Source organism: Ictalurus punctatus, chromosome 17 (genome assembly GCF_001660625.3).
Source record: "Ictalurus punctatus breed USDA103 chromosome 17, Coco_2.0, whole genome shotgun sequence".
Classification (NCBI taxonomy): domain Eukaryota; kingdom Metazoa; phylum Chordata; class Actinopteri; order Siluriformes; family Ictaluridae; genus Ictalurus; species Ictalurus punctatus.
Window position 1 is genome coordinate 23,980,972 of NC_030432.2, and position 25,078 is coordinate 24,006,049.

General features: G+C 41.4%; 1 protein-coding gene across 1 annotated transcript in view; it reads right to left on the bottom strand.

The window, feature by feature from the left end:
• Positions 1-698: 698 nt before the first annotated feature.
• dchs1a (dachsous cadherin-related 1a) overlaps positions 699-25,078 on the bottom strand; it is a 120,637-nt gene continuing 96,257 nt past the window's right edge. Inside the window, exons 7-21 of the mRNA XM_053687262.1 lie at positions 23,120-23,295; positions 21,604-21,700; positions 20,588-20,745; positions 17,034-17,883; positions 14,848-15,087; positions 13,671-13,796; positions 13,230-13,439; positions 11,455-12,321; positions 9,135-9,248; positions 8,814-9,025; positions 8,331-8,482; positions 8,094-8,224; positions 7,473-7,759; positions 7,085-7,223; positions 699-6,969 (exon numbers count right to left, since the gene is read on the bottom strand). Coding sequence (XP_053543237.1) covers positions 4,367-6,969; positions 7,085-7,223; positions 7,473-7,759; positions 8,094-8,224; positions 8,331-8,482; positions 8,814-9,025; positions 9,135-9,248; positions 11,455-12,321; positions 13,230-13,439; positions 13,671-13,796; positions 14,848-15,087; positions 17,034-17,883; positions 20,588-20,745; positions 21,604-21,700; positions 23,120-23,295 — 6,362 coding nt within the window. The 3' untranslated portion in view covers positions 699-4,366. The remainder of the gene's footprint in view (positions 6,970-7,084; positions 7,224-7,472; positions 7,760-8,093; positions 8,225-8,330; positions 8,483-8,813; positions 9,026-9,134; positions 9,249-11,454; positions 12,322-13,229; positions 13,440-13,670; positions 13,797-14,847; positions 15,088-17,033; positions 17,884-20,587; positions 20,746-21,603; positions 21,701-23,119; positions 23,296-25,078) is intronic.

The window sequence follows — 25,078 nt, forward strand, 5'->3', positions numbered from 1 at the left end:
GGGGGTGCGAAGCAAACGTGCTAACCACTAACCCATCATACCCGATAATAATAACTATTATTATTAATATTGTTGCCTTTTATGTAAACGGCAATGTATTTCTTTACGTAAAAAAAAACAAAAAAAACTTTCCATACAACCATTTCCTTATAAAATAATATCCACTCTTTATAAAAGCCCAAAGTAGGTACAATTTAAATACAGGGTGACCAAAATGTGAAAAATCTCTACAGTAGTGTGTCTTCATAAATTAATAGTTATTTGACTGTACAATGGTAGTTTTTCAAAAGCACATTATATTCACTTTCCCATGCGAAAGATTCATACAAAAGGTTAAAAAAACGTTTTGTTTTTTTTTAAATGTAAAAACTGTAAATCTGGCCCTTACTTACAATTCCTCTCACCGCCGATGCTCCGGTTCATTCTCAAGCTTACTTACTGATCCATTCTTCACAAGCTTCAAAGGTCAGATACCTTGTGCCTCTTGATACGATTGGACGATAAGATTTGGTGAAATGTTGCCTTCCAGTAAAAACAACGCCTTGACTCAATTTAAAAGTAAAAACCCAAATAAAGAACAGAGAATATTAACGTCAACCGTACGCGCTCTTTCGCTGTAGACCTTGTAAAGATTCAAAAACAGACCAGTCGTCACTGCCGTGAAAAGACAAACAACGTGAACGAGAAAAGGACGGCGGTTCCGGTTATGAATACATTTTAATCAGGCACTTTTACAAATAACAGTACAAACGTACTCTTGTCCAGGAGACTGTAATGAAATGGTCGACGAGCCCTGATTAACATTTACAATAAGCAGAATAAAACAGCTGTTTAACCTTTGGACTATGAATTACAAAGGTTGGACAAAAAGTGACAAGCAAAGAGTTTAGAAGACCAACATTTTTCATAGGGTACCACACAGTCAGCTTTACGGTGACGTTACAGAGAACACAATCCAAATGAATCATGAATCTAAACATCTGTACATTTATTTATTTTTTTCCTCAGAAACATCATAGATATGGCACATCCTGAATTTCACAGTTAATTGGATTCAGATGTTGCTTGTTTATGCAACCGTACATGATTAGCTATCTATAAGACACCTAAATTAAAGCAGCACTGGCAGAGAGACAGAGCGAGTTATTATACTACAAACCCATATACACACACACACACACTCTCAAAAAAAAAAAAAAAAATATATATCACTAGACTGGAATAGTGAGGACTTACTGCTCAGCAGAACTGAACTCTATTAGTCGGGGGAAATCAAGTTCATTACAACAAGCAGCTAGCAAAAGTGAGACTGGGCAATGATTTATAAATGGCAATTTTGTGGAAATGTTACAATGAATAAATATATACATAAAAGCTGTTAAAATACAGGGAAGCGCAACTTCATAGAAGAATGAAAGTTTAAAAAAAAAAAGTATAGAATTAGAGATAAAAAGAAAACAGAATGCAGGCTTAAAATAATACTATGCTTGTTCAAACTGAAATTCGGTAAGACTTTATAATAAGGAACACTTTTTATTATATATATATATATATATATATATATATATATATATATATATATATATATATATATATATATATATATATATAACTAAGCTCAAACTAGACAGGTTTATTCACTATGTGTTAGCCTCTATTAAGAATTGTTTGCTACATAACTGGAGATTTGCTATGTAAAAGTGACTAATAATTACATTATTACTTGTGATAATGCACAATACACACTTTATTAAACCTATACGAACTATCGAACACATTTTTAGTTCCTAATTCCCAATTAGCCTGCTAGCTAGTGACTTAATCCGCAAGTCCCCGTTAGTCCTGATTAAAATCGCTAAAACATATTACAGTATTACAGACTCATTTGGATTTTATTAGCTCTATCGAGAACCTTAAGGTCTAACCCTAAATAACGTGAATTTATTATTCGTTTACTCTCAGTAGTTTGTATAACAAAGTTTTAACGTGTTTATTACACGTCATCACGACGGATGATACAGTTATTAGTTACATGTTACGTAGTAATAGAGGAATTTGTTAATAAAGACCTATACATATTGAATAATCGTTTTAATTTGAGCTTAATTAAACCGTAATTAATCAACCCCTTATTTGCGTTCATTAAAATAAAGCGTTACCTGAAATCTAGCTGCATCTCATACGCACGTGGAAAAAAGGCACAGCCATGTGTTCTGAACACATTATTAACACTCTTAACAAGGCATCGTTTAACACCATCAAGGACGTATTTTCCATTGCAAAAGGCTGAAGCGGTTGCAACAAAGGCCATTCACAAAGAGCGATGGAAATCCAAAATACAGTACATTCTTTATGTTTTTATAATAGGCAAACTTTTTGAAATTGTATGATGTCACCGTTCAGAATGAGCAGCAGTTTATATTCGTTCAAATGCAACTGTAAGTAAACACTGATAAAGCTTTGATTCTGGTCAACACTACGGATAAAAAAATGATCAATCTACCGAGAAAGGCATGGAAAAGACCACAAACCACTTCCCCAAAGTATGTTTCTTTGTAGACAAGAAGAAATAATCCTATAAACTCTTTAGCCAATGGTATGGGTGATCCCTATTTTATGTATATTATAGGCCAAAGCTTTTTGACATTTCAAAATGTTTAATAAAAATTTACTTGCTTTTTTTTTTTTTTTTTTTTTTTTTTTTTTAACAGCCATCAATTAAAGGTACTGGCATGTAGTCAAAGAAAGACTGGCGTTCTCACCATTTAGAGCTCCTATGATAAGTCCTGCCGGTCAAAAGTAATATTAACTTATAAATAAAGGCTTTTAATGCTGTATCAGGAAAATATAGACGCTACATAAGGTTATTTCTGATGAATTTTTTTTTTTTTTTTAACACAAAACTGAGCTTAAGAATCAGTTAGTTATAACAACTGTAGACATTTAATCAAAGCCATCTTAAAACCCTATTACCACCATTATAAGATGACAATAATAAATGATATTTTTGCTGGTTTGTTAAAAAAAACAAAAAACTTTGGCCTGTAGTGTAGTTTTAAAAAGCTGATGCAAAATTGATTTGCAGTTGACTTACAACTGATTTAAATACTGTACCTCAGTGCTGTACCGTAATGTTGTTCAGATGCACATCCAATTAGAAAGTTTTTACTTCCTCAGAACTTACTGCCAACCCGACGGAACTGCCTTCAGCAGCAAACGATGAATTGAAAAGGAGCGTGCCAAATTGCCAAAGCAGATTTCCAGTTCCAGTAATGCACATTATTACAGGTAAAAAAGTGTTAAAAAAAAATAAAATAATAAAAAATAAAAAGTCAAGTGCTGCTACAAGCTGCCATAAGGGGAAAAAAAAAAGGTGTATTGCCTAGAATGTTAGATGGCTGTTGTGCCTCCTGCAACATTTTATTTAGAATTGGGATCTTTAATTGGACAAGAAATCCATTGAATTAATGCAGAAACGGATGACTCACTTTACACTGGCCTTTGTTGTCCCACCCATTTTATGGAAAGCAGGACAATAACTGCTGATGTATAAACAAATGAATTTGCAAAGTCCTCTCACGCTATATTTGTGCTGAATACTGCTGTTCTTGCTAAAAATAAATGTTCAAACAATATGGCGAGAGTGCTTATGTTTCAAAATAATGCTGCTCATTATTACTCATTTCTTATTTCCTAGTCGGGTTAGTTATGTGTGCTCAGGATAGGAGGAGAGCAGCATAAGTAACTAAATACTTCATAGTCTTATGTCTGGCCAACGTGTAAAAAAAAAAAAAAAAATTAATAATAAAAATGCTCGTTTATAAATACTGAAAAAAGAGTGAAAAAAAAAAGTTGTTCGTAATACCAAAGAGAAAAAAAAATCAGAACATCATTTTAACACTGTTAGAACACTTGGGAATGCCAGCTGTAAACTAGAACAAAATCCTGTTACATATTATTACAGTCACATATATACAAATTCAAATGTATAACAGTTTAATCAGAAAACGGTATTAATTAATGCCATTTTCTAGTCCAAAAACACAAATATCAGTACAAAAATATATCATACAAAAATGTCTTACTTTTAAAAACATTAACATCAAACTTAGCTCCCGTGTAAAATGTGCAAATGCAGGAGATAGCATATGTCCTTTGCTATCTATCTATGTTTTCTGGAGCGAGCATTTTAATAAGCCACTGTCTGAGTCCATCATGGGAATTAAACACTGCACCCCCAACTCTCTGGCCAGCCAGTGAGGCAACATGACATTTCACATGACATTATCACCATGTTGGACAACTGTCACGTACAGGGTCCTGAGTCAAGTAGGATGCTTTATGAACAGTAGAAAACTTGAAAAGGTTAAATCCTAAGCTCGGTCTCCTCGCTGTGCTCTACAGAGTGTTCATTTGTACTAATAATGGAGGCAGATGGGCCGTGGGTAACGCCAAATGGTGAGATGGCTGGAGAACGGGCTGCAAGTGGGGATAGGGACGGTGAGAAACTGGGTGACATGGCTATTGAAGAGACCGAACCATCATGGCTGATCGGCGATCGTTTTAAGGTGGACACGTGGGGAAGAGTTCGTCCAACAGCAGGTTTTGGAAGGACAGTTTTAGCCCCAGGATGAGCTACTGATGTGATAAGAGGAGGGGGGTCAATTCGAGGCTTGGGGTCTGTTTTTGCTTTGGGCTGAAAGGGTCGGCGTGGGTTAACTGGGGCATTCTCATCCTTTAACCGAGCGATTTCTGTAAATACATTAGCTAGCGGTTGGAACTGAGGGCACCAGTTAAGAAGGTAGTCCCAGTTGTAGCTGCCTCTCAGTTCCTCATCACTAGCAACTATTGCTGTGAGAGAACCATCCACTATGGGTTTCCCATCCTCTGGGAATGTATAGTCTTTAGACTGAGAAATGCTAAGCCCTCTTCCTACCCCAAGGTATCCCCCACCGTCATCACGATACACTGCTGTCTGGCCCGACAAGAGACTTCCACTTAGGCTTCCCATCTTTTTCCCTTTAAGCCACTGGTTTATGTCCATTCCAGGTTCACCAGAGATGTCTGAGAGCTGATCAGAATCTTGCTGGATCCCAGAATCAGGTCCACGGGCAGCTATATGCTCCTGCATGGAAGATGAAATACTAGAAACTCGTGGATACTCATTGATCATACGGATCTCGTCATCCTCTGCCGCTTCTGCCTCAGCCGAGCCTCTTCCACTAGAGTGAGAAGGATCCAGCGACCCTCCTCGAGTGTATGGTCCTCCTCCGCCTGCATTCTGGTCTCCAGCATATCCGGGTAGAGCTTGGTGATAAAGTTTTTCACTTCCATGAACTTTGGGTTCATCAAGAGTATCTAAAACTGTACCAGAGGTCAACATTCTAGCTCGAGTCTCTTGATACTTCTTCCTTCGAGATCGCAGAAGGTAGAGCACCGCAGCAATTATTATCAAGACCACTATAGCTGCCAAGGATGCAGCAATGACACTAGCTAGCAGAATGTTCATGTCTGTAGTTAAACCAAAGGATGTGTGAGTGACATCAATGACAATCTGTGCAGTGGCTACACGGGAACTCTCCAATGGGCTATGCGCTATCACATCTAGAGTCACTTGCCGTGTCTCCCTTTTAGATCGGCCGACATGCCGGCCATATGCATCCATCTTGAGGGAAATCACTCCTGTAGAGATGTTGACCTCAAAGTAGGGAGAGGTCTCAGCTAATCTGTACAGGACAATGCCATCTACACCCCCGTCCTCATCTTTGGCAACCACTTGGCCAATGCTCTGCCCCTTCTTTGCTCCTTCGGGGACATGGAAGGCAATGTTTGAACTGGTAAAAACAGGTTCATACTCATCTTCTCCAGTCACATACACCTGAACTGTAGCAGTTGCAGAATAGTTTCCTGCATCCATTGCCACAGCAACAAAGTGAAATGTGTTCATCTTCTCAAAATCAAAACTGAAGCGGGTTCGAATCTCACCAGAGGTCTGATTAACCATAAACGACTCTCTTCCATTTCCTGATTTATCCATTATGTAATATTTCAGCTTGCCAAATGCCCCTGCATCATGATCAATAGCATGCAGGATGGTAACAAGGGTGTTTTGAGGCTGATTCTCTCGAATACTTGCTGTCAGCGTTTTAAGAGGAAAGAAAGGTCGATTGTCATTGATGTCCTTGATCTCTATGGTAACAGGAACAAGAGCAAAGTGGCCCTCTCCATCTGAGGCTTGCACAATAAGTATGTGAGATGATTCTTGCTCATTGTCTAAAGACCTCCGCAAACGGAGAGCGCCAGTCCACTGGTCTAACGAGAAGAGCTCACTTTCATCTCCAGAGATGATCGAGTACTGCACCTCTCCATTAGGGGTGGAGTCTGGGTCTAAAGCAGATAACTGAAGTATGTCTGTTCCAGTCTCAGCACCTTCACTCAGGACAACGTTGTACTCTGCCCTGCTGAAGGCTGGTGGGTTGTCATTCGTATCCATTACTGTGATTACAACAGGGACACTTGAGCTTCGCTGGGGAATGCCACGGTCTGAAGCAACAATAGTGAGATTATAGGTATTCACAGCTTCAAAATCAAGCCTCTCAGCTAAGACTAGAGTTCCAACTATCTGAAATCCACGGCCCTCAAGGAAGCGTATGCTACTTTCAACTTGAAATGTGTTGCCAGTGTTTCCACTGGCGATGGCGAAGTCAAATCCACAGTTGTCCCTAGACAAGTCTCCATCCACAGCCTCCAGCGTGAGGATGGTGGATCCAGGGGGCTCGTCCTCCGATACAGCAGCTCTGTACTCGGTTTGGTGGAACACCGGGGCATTATCATTGACATCCGACACATGGACTTGCACTGTGGTAAGACCAGTCAGTGACGGATTACCACCATCACAAGCTTCAATTACCACCAGGAAGGATGGACGCTCAGAATCAAACTCAGTTTTCTTTTTGATGAAGAGTGTGCCTGTTGGAAAACAAAATATTACGTTTTGAACTAGCACTTGAATCAAACAGACTTCAAGCCCATAAGCACAGCACAATTTGGGGTTCATGAAGATAAACAAATAATAAGCACTTACCATTACTTGGGTCAATGTAGAATAGGTCTCTCGTTGACACAACTCTATATGTGACCTTGCCATTCTCTCCTGAATCTTGGTCAGTAGCAGTCACAGTAATAACCGAGCTACCAGCTGGAGAATTCTCAGCAAGTGTCACCTGAGGGAAAAAAAAAACACAAACAATTTTTTTTTCTTGGCTGTTAAAAACTAAACGGACAAAATCATTACATACACACATAACAGGGTAACCTTTAATGTGAGTTTGATTGGGGTTCCCCATGGAAATATTTAATTCTGAGGACAGAATTACTGTATATTACGTGTGATGGGACAATATTTGTACGGAACAATCAAATATGCCTTTTCCTACAGATTCAGAACATGTCATTTTGCCAGTAGACTGCACCTGGTAAAGGTCCTGTGTGAAGATGGGGGCATTATCATTCACATCTTCCACCAGTATTGTCAAATTGGCCTCACTCTGGTGCATGGAGTCAGATGTTCGGACGGTCACAGTATACCACGTCTTCTCTTCATAGTCCAGCTGGCCGGTTAAGGAGACCCCTCCTCCATAGCGATGTATCCCAAACTTCCCCTGGGAGTCCTTGTCCAGGTGCAACGTATAAGAGAGAGCAGGACCAGAATCCACATCATTCCCCGTCACTTGGGTGATCACTGTCCCAATCAGTGTGTCTGGAAGGAGCGAAATGAAATTTAGATCCTGAAACTGATTTATAATGAGGTCACTTACAATAATACTATGTGTACATGAGTAGGCTATTACAGCTTTTCTGCCTTAGGCTGTCATGTCCATGTATTTGCTTTTAATTTTCACAATCCCAGGAAAACATGATACTACATCCTTCTGACAGGATATGATCACCAAGATCTTTGGGGGAGAGGCGGTAATTGTAATTGAGTTGACCTTTCAGCTCTGTTATCTTGGCTGTTTGCCCAATGCAGACCAGAGTGGCTAGATTTCACTGATAACATCAATGGTACTGAGTTCACTCAGCAGTCAACTCACTCTCAGGAACTCGCACTTCTCGAGGAACCGGGATAGTGGGCCGGTTGTCGTTCTGATCCACTATGATAACAGTGAGAGTGGCAGAACCTGCTAATCGAGGGCTGCCCTTGTCAGTGGCCGTGATGACCAGCCTGAGGACACACACACACACAAAAACAACCCAACAACATTAATTATTGTGTTTACAAGGAGAAAATTGCTGCAATCAACACAAGCGAGCACCAAAGGTGTTAATACTTAGTCTGTGTCCAGATTTCTCTGTCCATGATGGCGGCTGTTGAGATGCTTCCTGTGAGAGGGTCAATCTTGAACAGGCTGCTCATGGACGATGACCTGATGGAGTAGGTCACCTGTCCGTTCTGACCTTGATCAAGGTCGTCTGCCAGAACCTGAGGAAATTACAAATTTGGAATGAAAATACAGGCGGATTTACAACAGCTGCTCCAACGTAACGTGAGACTGGGAGCAATATTGAGTTTGGAACGTTCCTTTTTTTTTTGTTGTTGGAAAAAAAGAGGGAAACAAGTGAGGCTGTTAAGAACAGCTGAGACTATATTTTAATCACTGGTAGTGAAAACACTGAAACAAAAGCAATGGAAACTTTACTGGTCTATGACAAATCTGTTCCGTTAAAAAGCATGGGGATTGCTCCACAACGTCGCACTTTCACCACTATGAAAAGTCAACCACAATAAAAACACTGTAGGCAAGTGACTGTACCTGAATGATGGGGAAATCATACCCCTGGGCCTCCCTAACATAAGCAACATAATTGTGGAGCTGGAAGCGTGGCAGGTTGTCGTTGACATCCTGCAGGATGAGGTTAACTGCCATGAAGGAGCTGGAGGATGCAGTTTCAGCTTTGATCACTAAGCGAAGTCGAGGGGTCTCCTCAAAATCCAGCCCTCTGGAGCTCTCCACCCATATCTCACCTAAATGTACAGATGATGTACATTGGTGTTGTGTGTCGGATGTGTTCCAAGTGTTCAAACTTGGCCAAGGTATCCATATTTTAATTCAGGATTCTCATTGCAAACTTACCTGTAGTGGAGCTGATGCTGAAGGACTGTAGCTTGTTGCCGCTGAAGATACTATAGGTAATGCCACTTCGGGAGCCATCGGGATACTGGGCCTGAATCTGTACCACAGCAGTACCTTAAGAAAACCACAACGCGGATAAAATTACACTACTAGTACAACCGTCAATGTGTAACATATGGAGTTTAAAACACATATTGCGAATTCTGTAATGTCTCTTGCTGTAATAATAACCTTCACTCGTCTAGGAAGGCTTGCCCCTAGATTTTGGCTGTGGGAATTTGCCAATACAGCCACAAGCGCATCAGTGAGATCAGGCACTGATGTCAGGCGAATAGGCCTGGACCCTTTAGTTCGAATGAAGGGAAACTGTAATGCTACAACCACACAAAGACATCCTATACAATTGTGTGCTTCTATCCTAGTGGCAACAGTTTGGAGAAGGCCCACATATGACTGTGATGGTCAGGTGTCCACAAACCTTTGGCCACATATGGAATAGCTTCATAAAGGAATTCTCAACTCTATATATTTTAAATTCGGCTGCATTACTAATGACTACTTTTGAGTGGCTAACGATTTAAAAAGTATTTACAACAGAAGCTAATGTTACACTGATTCATTTACCTTTTCAAATGTTGCGTAATCATGGGGAAATATGCTCATTGCTCCATTTTGCTCCATTTATTATTGCACTTAGTAGTCTATAAAGGAACTTGAAGTGCTAAAAGAGGCCCACTGGAGCCCGAAATCATACGTTTCACACGTTAATGACAGGGCTGCCGTGTTTGAGGGCTTTTCTTTTTGTTTTGTTTTTTTAGGCCAAATTGAGCTACTTTCAATCTAATCCACAGCCACCAAAATCTTGTTTAATAATCAAACAAATAATCAGGATTAAAAATAATTAATTACCACAAACAAAGGCAAAGCATAAATGCAGACTGTCTATAATGTAGAGATCTATTTCTATTGTAGCATATACTACATAGGTTGGGAAAGGGAAAAGGGGTTCATGTGGATAATCTTGATACATCAGAAATGCATGTGCACTAATGTGATCTAGTTTCCTACACGAAGTCTGAGAAAAGGAAAAAAAACACACCATCTATCACCTTTTTAAAATTCAGGTCTTTTTTGTGGTTATGTAGTTGGGCTGGAATATTTGGCGGAAACCTGGCAGCCCTGGTGAATGATATTACCTCTTCTCTGTGTGCCTCGCACACTGTGACAATGATGGAAAACGGTGACGCACCTGCTGTCTTGAACCCAGTTGAACAAAGGTAGGCCTAAAACCACTCAAATCAAGCTGCTTGACTATATGCTGAATGAATTCATGTTGTCGACTTTCAACTTCCTATTACAGAGCTAATTTGCTGCTTGAGCCTATGTCATTATTATGCTATCCTGCCCCACCAAAATCAATGGTCACAAGCCATCGCAGGGTTAAGAAGGTGGGGAAGCCCTAATTCTTTCCAGTGTTCCGACAATAAAGAAACCATCCTGTTCAAAATACAATCTTATTTGTTTTTGGGAAGGGTGCATGATACAAAAAAAAAAAAAAAATTCTAGGATAATTATCAGTCTATGAAGACAGTAATTATGTATTCTGGTTTCCCATGTTGAAGAAAGACATTGGTCTGCAGCTATAAGCTGCTCAAGTGCAACACTGTTGTGGATTATAGTCTTAAATGAAGTTCCCAAACTATCTGAATGGATTTCTATGAATTATATGATTCACTAAGCATGTTAGTGAACAAAGAGTGCATTAAAAAAAAAGCACACCAGAATGGACACAATTGTGTATTTACATGCAAGTCATGCATCTCCCAGAGCTGGTGTGGGATTTCAATTTTGATTAAAGTCAATGTGTAAATGTTCAATGAGATGTTTAGGGGTTTGTTGTGACCCTGAACTTTTGCACTTAAATGGATTTCTTGTAGAATGGTATTAGAACTTATTTACATTTGTATCAAATTATGGTACTTAAGTTCACCTGTGCTAGGTGCCAGAACACCACTCTCACAAGCTCTTGATAATTTAAAGCATAATTGCGTGTGATTTAAACCCACTGGATCATTGCGAGGATGTGACTAACACCTAGACTGTACGTGTTCACTGGTGATTAATGAAAACTGGTACATGTTTTCCTTACAGACATTTTGCATGTATGAAGAAGTGAAGTTTGCTGTCCCGAATGCACATCCAAAGAGATGTTTACTACTGACTAAATTCTGCCACATTCATACAGGTTACATCACATCATGGTGGGTGAAGTATATTACAAACTCCAAGGACTCAGCTTTGATCCAGGTAAGTATCATACCTTTGGCTGCATTTTCTTGTAGGCTGACATCCTTGGAATTGCGGCTGAAACGGATTCCATTGTAACTCTGTTCACGGATGTAGACCATGACCACTCCCAGTGAGGACTGTGGAGGGCTCCCTTGGTCCATGGCCTGGACTATGAGTGTCCTCTGGCTTTGGGTGAGGCCATGAAGCCTTTCAGTGGCCTGAATGTCCCCCGTCAATGAGTTTATGGTGAAGCCTTTAACAGGGTTGGCAAAACGATAGAAGACAGAACCATTAGCCCCGAAGTCCTTGTCCTCAGCTCTCATGGTGGCTAGCACGCGATGACTGCTGAAGCTGCTGCTGGACACATTAATGATGAGGGGATCTGTGATGAAGAAGGGTGCATTGTCGTTCACGTCGAGGATGTGAATAGTCACTTGAGCTGAAGAATTGCGAGGATTGCCAGCAGAGGAATCTATAGCAAACACCTGGAAGCTGTAGGATGCAACCTTCTCCCTGTCGAGTCTTGCAGCTGTGACGATGCGACCACTGTGTTGGTCCACGATGAACATACCCCTGGACTCTTGGCTCAGGAAGTAGACCACTTGGCCATTGGAGCCTTCGTCCTTGTCGATGGCAGTCACCTCAAGAACAAACGTGCCTTCTGGGGCATCCTCGTCAATCTCCACCATGTAGCTGCTGCTGGCGAAAACAGGACTATTGTCATTGAGGTCCAGGATGCTGATGTCCAGAGTGGCGGTGCTACTCAGGGAAGGAGTGCCCAGGTCTCGAGCCTCCACAGTGAGGGTGTAGCGGGGTTTCTTCTCTCTGTCCAAAGCCCTGGAGGTGGACAGTACACCAGATTTCTTGTCCAAGTGAAAGTCGCCTGAATGGTCCCCATCTTGAGAAATAAATAAAACCAATGCAAATCATAAGGTATTCAATGTGCATAGTATTATTTACAACCCCAATTCCAAAATGTACCCGTTGCCAAGTAACCTCCAACCGTTCCTTTTCAGTAACACTTACTTTTCCCAGTCTTTTGTTGCCCCCATCTTTTTTGAGACGTGGTGCGGCCATCGAATTAAAAATGACCTTATTTCTTTCTTAAAACGGAACAGTTTAAACATTTGATATGTTTTCCATGTTCTCTTGTGAATAACATACGGGTTTATGAGAATTGCAAATCATTGCATTCTGGTTTTATTAAAATTTTTTACATTTTACACAGCTTCCCAAGTTTTTGGGGAACCCCATACAAGGGGGGAAAAACCAACTACTAATGGCTAGTTTTAAATGTGTGGAATTATTATTATTATTATTATTATTATTATTATTATTATTATTGCTATTACCCCACTGTTGTCAATTAAAAAGAAAAAAAAAACAATTGTTCCATCTTATCAAAAAACGTGGACAGGGTGCCAATCCATCGCAGGGCACACGCACATACACACTCACACACCCATTCATACACTATGGACACTTTGGACACGCCAATCAGCCTACCATGCACATCTTTGGACTGGGGGAGGAAACCGGAGTACCCGGAGGAAACCCCCGCAGCACGGGGAGAACACGCAAACTCCGCACACACAGGACCACGGTGGGAATCGAACCCCCGACCCTGGAGGTGTGAGGCGAATGTGCTCACCACTAAGCCCTAAAAAATACACAGCCACTGTGTATGAGCTTGTTAGGAGTGTTGCTATTAAATAATAGGATTACTGAAATCTTTCCCAGATCATTTGACAAAAATTACTGACAGCCACTGTCATTTTGGCTTAATGCCAAAGTTAAAGGTCTTACCTGTGATTTTATACTGCACGAGCCCACTGTCTCCTGAGTCCAGGTCGGTTGCTCTCAGAGTGAACAGAGTCACCGGCTCCTGGTTTTCTGGCACTTCAAGACTGTAATACACTCTGCCAAAAGCGGGCCTGTTGTCATTCTCATCCAGCACTGTGATACGCACTGTGGCCTTGGCAAAGTTAGACGGAAAACCGCCGTCTTTGGCATAAACTGTTTAAAACAAAGATTAACATGAAGAGCGTTTTTTTTTTTTTGCTTCATCATTTGAAAGAATTTCCTGCTCCTTTCCTGCAGCAGCTGTGTTATGACATTAAATTGGCATAACTGAACACATTTTCAATCATGAATTAAGCAATTACATGCCCGCTTGGCAACTGGTGAAAGAAAAGCCAGATTTTTTGCTCACTATTACGCCGTAAACAAGCAATTCTATCTCTGTACCTGTCACAGTGTAGTCCTCTTTGCTTTCCCTGTCCAGGGACCTGGTGGTTGATATAACACCTGTCACTGGGTGGATGGTGAAAACATCATCTCTAAGTCCTCCGTACGTCACGATACCATTGCTCCCTGGAATAATAACGACAACCTTTATGTAGACAGCAACTTAATCAATTCATACACAAAAACATAAAATACATTTCAAATAAAAAAAGAATGAATAAAAATAATGACGCTTATAAATACCAAAAACAGAGGAAGTAGTTTCAATTAAATCATGTTAGGAAAAAAAACCAAACACGTTTAAGTCATCTATAAAAACTATGAATCTATGTTATAAACCTACTCTTGAGGCTCTCTCCATGTCTCTAATCATTGCTCACAGGACACACGCCACAACTGGCGTTTGTCACGAAACGAATAAACGCGAGCGCTGTGCTGGATCATTTTTTATTTGTTTTTTATTTGTTGTTTATATTGCTGTATTTGCAGTTGGCTTCATCGGCCTTCTCTTTGGTCTTTTAGATGCCAGGTTGCGTGCTAAAAGCGAACAATCTGGCAAGAGCATCACCTGTTTTCTGCCCTAATCGCTCCTGGGGAGTGAGTTTATAATCCTTCTGTTTTATTCGCTCCTGAGTAAGACCTGGAGAATGCGGCCCTAACTCCGCCAAATCCATTACCACCAATTAAAACCAGCCGCTGGTACTCACATGTGTAGCTCGAGCAAGCACGACAAAAAATATGAGAGGAAAATGACGCTAATAAACAAAAATGCTTGCCCCGTGTTTGACAGGAGCATGACGGACCTCAGCTTAAATTGACAGCAGCTGAGCAGATAGTGTGGGTTTAAGTTAACACAGGACAGGAAATCAGGATGTTTATTATAAATCTGTATGAAAAAAAAAATGTTTACGAAATGCCATGAAACTACGGAGGGCAGCAATACATAACAGCTGTCATAGCTACATCAACTGGAACGTGAATATTTCTGGAAACAATTCTTTATTTGTTTCATTATTATCGATATTTCTTTCAATCATTTATAGTATTGAATTTAGGATAAAAAGTCATTCAAAATAACACGTTTAAAAAAAATATATTATACAATTAAAATAAGATCTAATAAACCAGGATATTAAGGGGTTAAAACTTTCCAGTGAGCTACAGGGTTACGTCTTACCTTGGTCCGAATCCGAAGCCGAGACAACCAACACGGTGGCTCCTGCTGGCTGGTTCTCAGTGATGAAGGCCTCATATACACTCTCTTCAAAAACGGGCATTTCGTCATTCACGTCGATCACCTGCACCGTCAGATGCTGAGTACTGGACAGTCGGGGGACGCCGTGATCCTCGGCTACTACGGTCAGATTAAACTGGGCCTGCTCCTCACGGTTAACGGGCTTCAGGATAGACAGCGACCCTGCGGGAGAGCGGAACCATGCTGAGAGGTTCTCAACAGCACCGTAATAAGATTTCTTTTGCGATCATTACTTGATAGCGTTGTTTTCTGCCACTTTAATGCACGCAGAGCTTAATGCTGATCCCTATTTACATGTTCCCGCACGTAGTTAGCTGCTTGCATGCGATTCTCCCTGCCACATTCATAAAGTTAAGAGCACACATGGTGAGCCAACGCCTCTCTGTGGTGCACAAATGAGATGAGTACTCAAGGATGGCTAGACAAGAAGGAGAACGAAAAAAAACCAACAACAAAAAACACCACATCTCCTCACCCTGAGCCTTCCCTACCTGAATGCGAATTATTTTGCCTCTGTAACAGCCCGAAGTTTATGAGTTTTTTCCACAGTGAACGTTTCAGTGCCGGGAGGGAGAGAGAGCAAACACAAGCCGAAGACACGCAACAGCTTTGCCTGCCGTGCCCTGCTGAAATTAGGCCTGGTCTCGCCTGGGATGCCAGCATAGCACGAACAGCCATTGATCTGATCTCTATTTCATGCTTTTGCACAACCCACCACGCCCGTTTAGCCGAGCAGCGGCGATCAGGGTCACTGGAGGCTGTTTTGATTCTGGTTTTTATTTCTATGTGAGTCTCTCGCTAGCAGTTGGCTAAGATTCCCCTGAGCCATTAATCTGGTTAGAATTACCAGTTCAAATAGATACGGCCTCTCTGACTCAGCGATGATCCCTCTCAGAGTCAAGAGCCTGCCTTCATAGTCACGCTGGGGTTAATGCTGAGAAAGATTCGCTTTTAGGGAGAAATGAATCCAAACTCATTACATTGAGGTACAGGCTAGAGAGTTCGTGAGAAGGGACAGGGAGGATGCTATAATTTGGAAAAAATGCTTGAAAAAGACGGGGATTGTGGTGCAAACAGGGTCTGAACCCACATGGCATACAGGCTCCTGCACATGTTTGAACTGTTTCCATATTTGTGCAGTCTTCAGACTTGTTAGTTCAATGCCTGGTGGAGCTCACAACAAAGCCTGCCGGAGGAGAGAAACACGCCACTCTGTCTGACGGCCGGTTGGTTTGTCTGGAAATAAACAAGCAGTAAATAGCTACCAGCAGTGAGGGGCATGATGTCTACTACTACTACTCTGCTCTGTATCATGACATCGAGTCCTGGACTTGGACGCGTTCCATATGTAGACATGGACTTCAGGTTGTGGGACTTTAACATGGATGTTCGTATTTTCACTGAATTTCACATCGCATCCTGGAACTTTTCACATTTTATAGTGTTACAACCCAGAACTGAAATGTATTTAGGTATATTGAGATCTGGTTGCAGATACTTTAGAGGTTTCATTTTTGGCTGCACAGAGAAATTCTTTTCTTCGCATACCCCAGCATGATAGGAAGCTGGGGTCAGAGTGCAGGGTCAGCCATGATACAGCGCCCCCTGGAGCAGAGAGGGTTAAGGGCCTTGCTCAAGGGCCCAACAGTGGCAGCTTGGCAGCGCTGGAGCTTGAAGCCCCGACCTTCCGATCAGTAACCCAGAGCCGTAACCGTTGAGTCACCACTGCCCCCTCTGTTGATCTGGAGCATCTCCTTGGAGCACTGGGCATGAGGAACAAATACACCCTGGATGGGAAACCAATCATGCACATACATTCACACACTCATTCAACATTGGGCCAATTTATCATAGCCAGTCCACCTACTGCATTTGGAAGGTTGGAGGGAACTGGAGAACCCAAAGGAAACGCACACAGACACAGACACAGACATGTTAACTCCAAACCAAAGCTCAGAATTGAACTGAGGACCTTGGAGCTGAGGCGGCAATGCTGTCCGAGAGTGTATCCAGCACTGGTGATTTTAATTGTGCATTTAAATAGTTATTTGATAAACCACTGAAGCCTGCACTGTGTAAAATAGGGCTAGATGTTTTAGATGTCTTACCAGTATTGGGGTTGATGCTGAACTTGCCCTCAGCATTTCCATCCTGGATATGGTAGGACACGTGACCGTTCTCACCCTGATCCGGGTCCTGAGCCATAATGTACAGCAGGACGAATCCCACGGGCTGGTCCTCCATGGCGCTGACCACAGTTGGTGAGGTAAACACAGGGGCGTTGTCGTTGACATCCGTAACAAAGATCCGGGCTGTGACCTTCCCATGACGTCGCTGACTCATATCAACGGCTGAATCAGTGGCTTGGACTACCAGAAGAAGAGAAGAGATGTTCTCATGATCCAGAGTCTGACCCAAGGTCAGAACTCCAGTGCTGGGGTCCAGCAGCAGAAGACCTGAGATGCTGGGCCACTGCTGAATAACAGAATAGCTCAGTTCACTGTTTGGGCCGCTCCCGTCCTTGTCAACAGCCTGGAAAGTGTAGATAGAAGATCCAGGCTCAATGTTTTCAGGCACCACAATGGTGACAGGATCTTCAGGGAACTGGGGTGAATGATCGTTACTGTCCTGCACATCAATCTCCAAAGTGACAAAATGGCTCCTGGGAAGCGTGGTGGAGAAATCGTCCACTTCGATCTGAAGCATGTAGCGAGGTGAACGCTCAAAGTCCAGCTCACAGGCCAGATACACGTCCCCGGTTTGACGGTCTACTACAAAGGTTCCGTCCCGATCTGTGCCACCCACTACCGTGTAGGTGACCTGGCCCGATTCAGGGAGCGACTGAGTGTCAGGAGTTCGCACAGAACCTATGACTGAGCCTGGCTTCGCTCCTTCCACTGGGTTAAACGAAATGGAGACCAGGTTTGAGGTAGAGGTCCCCTTATTAGAGCTGAGAACCTGCCAGAAACAAACAAACCAACAAATATAACAAACAAATTCTCTAATTGTCTTTAGAACTGAATGTTTTGTTCCATTTTATTTGCAAGAAAACAAGTGGAAATCAGTTGTTTGAGCCATATAAAAAACATCTTGTGGACTACATTTTATTTCTTGTTTCACCATGAATTAAAAAAAAAAAAAAAAAAAAATCTTCTTGGCCATTGTACAGGCTCAAACAACAAGCCTTCTGGCGTTAATCAAAGTTAATCAAATGGCTCCGCAACTGCCAGGAAAAATAATGCTGGAGTAAAGAAAGCATAATCAAAATAGGATCAAAACATTTAAACTCACTCTAAGTCATGTTCTTTTAAAAATGGGTGAATTTTACACACCCCTAATAACCAATCAGAGAAACTTCAAAGAACAATGGTCTAATGGGAAAACTACACGCTTGCTATTCCACATTCATATGACATGTTTTAATAGTTATTAGAATAAAACAGGAAACTATATATATATATATATATATATATATATATATATATATATATATATATATATATATATATATATATATATACACACATATACATATACACACACACACACACACACACAGAGAGAGAGAGAGAAGCGCACAGGCTCAAGGAATGACGTAGACGAGACCAGACGGTCAGACAGATGGGCAGACGCAAGCATGAGTAGACAAACAAGCAGACAGACGGAGAGAGGATGTGGTGCCTGTTTGAGTTAGGGTCTGAGACTCACCACAGTGAATAAATCAACTTGGGACTGCTCAGAAATGTATAACTTATGGCATTCTATTAGGACAGGAAAGACGGGATGAGATGTTTGGGAAAGAGAGGGAGCGCTCAAACCATCAACACAGGTGCTCATAAATGAACTATTGACTGCGGCCATGCTTCACTCCCTACAGACACCTTCGCTACGCTGGCAGGAAATAAAACAAACAAAAAAAAAAAAACGATTCGCACGGCGCCAAAAGCTCTCCTTAAACTTAACATGACACTGGAGTAATTAATTCCACATTAAGTAACGAATTCGCCATCTAGAACGTGAACATGAGATCACTTCCTTTCTGGATTTTTAAACCGATGACATCCGAGAGACCAGACTCAACGGGCTCTGGCGAGGCGAAGGAGCTCGCGTTAATCTGGTCGCGTATCAATTATCAGCCTCGGTCTTTGCTTTGGAACACATATGGGGGAAAACGAAAAGATGAAAAAAATTGCACGCCGTCGGATTTTCCCCAACGTTCCCAAGCCGAGATTTACTACCGCTTCTGTCCGCCGAGTCTGTTTCCGTTTAGCTCGTTCATAAATCATTATCTTCGTTAACAGTCTCGGGGAAATTTAGTCGAGGAACTTTTTCATTGCTCAGAGAGCTACCGAACTCTTCCGAATCGACGGAGAAGCGCCCAGGCACAGTTACAGCAACGCATCCGAGAAATATTCTCTCGAATTCGCAGACGTTTCACGTGATATCATTCAGACGGTTGCAAACAACTGCTGGCATAAGAAAAAGGGACCCTCGAGAGTCAACACTTCTTTCTCAGGACATCAAATTTGTCTTTTTCTTGGCAATAGATTCCAGGAAAGTGGCAGGCAGGTAATGAGAATTGATTATTACTTATTACACCTCAGCACTGTTGAATTCTCAAATCACAGAGGTCAACATGTGGACAGTTTTCTAGAACAGCAGCTTTGGCAGAAGTGCAGCTGTAAATCACAGGTCTGTATTAATGCACTCGTTATACTGTACACGTCATCATGTCTATAGGAACAGCTCATCGAATCCGAGGAAATATCAATCGGATATACGGTAAACCGTGCCGTAAACTCGTAAAAAAATCATTTGCGATTGTTTCTTTGAGATGTTTATTCAGCAGTTTCAAAAACGCTAATATTTGTGCGTTTTTGTGATTTCTCTGTAACGTACCGAGCCGCATTTCTGTCTTATTACTTTCCAAAAGGACACAAAAAACACACGATGATGAATGGATGAATGAACTGTTTAGAGCCAGTATAACATAAGTAATAGCAGGATGTTGTTTTCTCGGGTTTTCCACGACATTAAATGTAACTATAAATGGATAAAAAGCATGCAGAGTTATTATTTTTTAAATAAATAAATAAATAAATAAATAGAAAACAAGGGAAAAACTGAATCATTGGGAAATTATTCGAATATAAAACACTTCGGGATGCACCGCTATCTGAAAATAATCAACTTCTCTGAGCGGGCTGGTGAAACAAGTATGCTATACTTACACACTACAGAAATATAACATCGCTAACACCATTGCAGACTTCATTATTATAGACTTTTTTTTAAAAAAAACAACAACAAAAAAAATACACTGCAGACAGAACAAACAAAAATCCAGAAAGAGAAAAAAATAAAAAGAATGTAAAAGGACGTGATGAATGCCGCCCCCCCCCCCCAAAAAAAAAAAAAAAAAAACAACAACTGTGGGAATAAATACATGTACATATATATATATATATATATTTTAAATCCTTGTGGTTGTACATGTGGTTGTGCTGGAACTTAAATAACAAAATAACTCGGGAGGTATTACAGTGGCATTGCGGGTAATGTAGGAAACAGTTTCATGTACATGAAAGACATATAAACCAAAAATACTGCTGAGCAAACCTCACTGAGGATTCTGGGTAAAGCAGACTGCGCTGGAGCTTACCTGTATTCTCAGAGTAGCTGTGGAGCTGCGCGGAGGTGAGCCACGGTCTGTGGCCATGACACTGAAGGTATATTCAGGCCTCTCAGCATGACTAAGAGGGGAGGACGAGTGCAGCTCTCCGGTGATGGGGTGCAGAGAGAAGCGTTCGGCCCTGAGACCTGCTCAGAATAATACGCAGTACAGACGGATTATTCCGGAACCTGATATCTTGGTTCTTTTCAAAGAAGATCGTCTGGCATTAATTATTCTTGTTTACTTCTTTCCAATAAGACCAATTTAAGTGGGAGCGCAGGCACACATGGACTACCAATGCAGCGTACCTCACTGGCAGAGCGTCCGTGCTGCCAGGTTCAATGTGGATTCCATACGGGATTTCAAATCCAACATACAGAAGCCATGTTAAATATATTCAAAATAAGATGTCACTTCAGACAGACGAGAGAGAGGCTAGGTTAAACTATACGGCCAAAAGTTTGGCTCAGACCTGTTCCAGTATGACCATGCTGCTGTGCAAAAAGCAAGCTCCGTCAAGACATGGTTTGCCAGCGTTGATGTGGAAGAACTTGAGTGTCCTGCATGAAACCCTGACCTCAACCCCACTGAACACCTTTGGGACGAACTGGAATGCTGAACGAACCCCAGGCCTCCTCACCCAACACCACCTCACTAATGCTCCTGCAGCTGAATGGGCAAATCCCCACAGCTACGCTCCATAATCTAGTGCAAAGCCTTCCTAGAAGAATGGGGGTTATTATAACAGCAACTATGGAACGGGATTTTCAATAAGCACATGACTGTGATGGTCAGGGGTCAACAAACTTTTGTCCATATAGTGAAAACTTTTAATGGGATCTTTTTGGAATAGCCAAGTTTCCGTGCTACTGCTCACAAGAAGCTTAATACAGACTCCGTATGTGACCGATTTTTAAAATCCCACATGCAATATATTTGATGTGGCACAGTATATCGGAAGCGAGATCCTGTTGTCCACATTAAAGCCAGAATGACTCTTTTACCTGATAGTGAGTAGAAAACGGTCCCATTTTCTCCCTCATCTGGGTCTTTGGCAGTGACGGTACCCAGTAAAACCCCCGATGGCTGTCCTTCCAAGACCTACACACACACACACACACACACACACACAGTAATACAGTAGTTTCAGTCATTAACAGTGGTGTAGCCTGATAATATTACTTGGTTTACATAAATTATCCATCAATCCATCCATTTTCTGTACCCCTTTATCCTACACAGGGTCACGGGGAGCCTGGAGCCTATCCCAGGGAACTCAGGGCACCCTGGACGGGGTGCCAAACCCTTCGTAGGGTATATATTGAATACTCACGTTTACTCAACCGCACGGCTGCGAGTGTGATATCGCTTTTATACAACAGTTCTAGAAACAAGAAATTAAAGTCAAGGAACTAACATTTCAGATACGTTCTGTCCAAATGTTTTGTTTATATTTGCTCCACGAGTGGAAATAGATCCTAGTAGAAGAGGCTACTCTCATCACCTAGCCGGCTAGCTACGTCACACGGATTTGTACATTCCTGTTAAAGGTGCTTCCAGTGAAATTGTTCTGCCATCTTCCTTTTCATCTTCATCAGACGTGCGTTCATATTTTAAGTCGAAGGTTACATTCGTGAAAAGTGTAGCGTTTGCCATGTCCTCTGATGACTACGACTATGACTATGTTTCAAAATACTGTAGGGAGTGGAATTTTACACGGCGAACACAGACGAGCGGAGTGATGCTCGTAGGAAATAGAGGTACTCTTGGAATGCCGTTCGACCAATCAGATTTGTGGAGCAGAACTAACTGTTGTATAAAAAAAAACAAAAAAACAAATGACTACAAACTGCAAAAAATGTCATATATCTACACCTCTACATTCCTCAAGGAAATATGAATATGGCTGAATATACAAAATCCCCAAAGCCAGCGCATCCCCACCGCTACCTGCTTAGGTTATGGAGTAGTAAGCTGTTAAGACAAGATGATAGAAATTCGACCCTGTGAGTCAGGAAACCTCAGAGTGACTTATAGTCGGATATTTACTCACCAAAATCATAGAACTGTTGACGTATCAGGATGGTTTTATCAGTTTGATCACCGACTTGTGTTTTCATAGGTACCTAATACATATGTATACCATAATAACCACTATTTGTTACCATAACAACCACTAATATCGTAACAATGGGTAAGTTAACTAGCTTTTCAGCTTAGTATGTGAATTTTGTACCTGAAGTTTGTCTTCGTCTAAGAATATCTCTTGAGCCTGATTTGTTTGATCATTGAGATCAAACAAAGTCTTCCCTAAGCGACTTTAGTTGACAAATTTGTCCTGAACACTCATTCACATCATCGGAATGAGAGAATACACTCATGTTTTCAAGTGTAGGGGTACTGTAAGACAGGGCGTTCTTAATCTAAATGACTTTCCTACACACAAGTCAACCCTGTCGTCACTTTCCCTTTAACCCTGGTGACACACTGACTTTACATTACATCCAGTCCTCCGTGTACCTGCATGAGAAGATCTCTACGGGTAAAGAAGGGAGCGTTGTCATTTTCATCCAGCACCGTGATGAAGGCCGTCCCAGTGGCACTGCGAGGGGGAGTTCCACTATCCTGTACCACCACCACCAACTGGTAGCTGGACTGGTGCTCTCGATCCAGTGCTACCCTAGTGCTTATCTCACCTGCAGACATGGACGTGAATGGTCGAATGAATGCATAGTGAGACACAGAGGCCTGTAAACAGATAGATATCAGAGTACCAAAGCAACGTACAGTGATGGCGTTTCCATTATTTAACGGTGTCCCAAATTTATCCTGTAAGGTTTGAGTGTACACTTCAGAAAACCTCAGTGAAAGCGCCATACAATTTAACAGATGCCTAAGCATCACACAGTAAAAGAAACACCTTATTGTTTTGATAATAACTCACGCGGAGACTCGTAGGTCTGACGAAATTCATAAAAGAGATTTTTAAAATGCGTGTCGATATTTCTGTAAAGAGACATTAATTTAACGTTTTTGGAAGGAGTCTCCAGTGTCAGTGCTTTTAAAAACAGTCCGAATTTTTAGCTGTAACTTAAAGTTTTCTGAAATGGGAAAGTCTTCTGGACAGAGCGGTATTGGTAACGTGACAAGCTGCGTTTCTTTTAGGTTTTATTTGTTTGTTCTGTGGCCTAATTGACTTCAAGGTTAAGAGAAGACGAGAGACGCTGTCGAGGGAACGACTGTTTATAGCTGCGATAACACATTCGATAACAGGAACCAGCCTGATTTCTAGACGTTCCACAACATTAAACAGTATACCGCAGTATACCCCGTGATCACGCGTGACGAATTGCGTGATAGGCCACATCTGTAACTGTAAACGGATAAAAAGTACAGCACATCCTCGTTTGTTTTGGTTTGTCATGACGGCACCATATCATGAATTATTCGCCGACAACACACACCCTTTTTATTCCTTACATATTATATTATATTCAATTGTATTATGGAATTTTTAATCTAGCCTCAGGTACTGGCCAGTTGCCAGGCAACTGGGAAAGCTTTACTCTTCCTACTTTATAAATATGTCACTATTATTTAGTGGTTAATATATTCACAGCCTATGAATGTGGTGTCAAGTGTGCTTTGTTTTCAGAAATAAAAATGAGCCTTTTAATTTAATGAAGCGTTATTGGGTCATATTTGTACTACACTAATTAATGAACTCGAACAATAATTCGCTTATTAGAAATCCGCTTGAAATCCGGAAAACATTTAAGCACGCATACAGGTGAGAACAGAGGCCGATAGAAAGAGAGAGGGATTGATGGAGCGCCTGTGTGAATAATCTCTCGACAAAGAGCAGAGGCTAGAAGAGAAGTCTTAGAGACGGAAGGTTTTGATCGCACAGATGGCCCTCCCCAGCTGTTCCTGTGATTCCCCTCAGTACCAGTGGTGACAGAATCCTAAACTAGGAGCTGTCGGTGATTCCTCTACCTTCCGCTCGGAGAAAATGTGCGGAATCAAATAGACCGAGAGCCATTTATCACACTCCAATGATTTATCGTATTCTTCTATAATCACTGGGCACTGAAAACCCAGAGCACAATAGGCTCAGGGTCATTTATCACATTTCTAATTATTTCAACTGTAATTACTGAAACGTTTGGAACTGGAAAAGGACCAAAAAAAAAAGAAGAAGCCCTGAATAGTCTTTGTAATTAAAAGTTTAAAAGTAAAAATAATTTAAAAGTATAAGTGAACCTGAGCGTGTATTGAGCGTATCGACAGAATGTTCACATTACCAATACATTCTACTACTGACGCATCGATACCATTATTTTTAGCCTGGGTACAGATTTTTTAGACGTTTTTATGTCAGTACCGATATCGAAATGAGTAACCTACTTGTTATTAAGCGATCAAGGGCATCATGGGAAATGTTATTTAGCTCCGTTTATGGTCATTGCTACCGTGTGC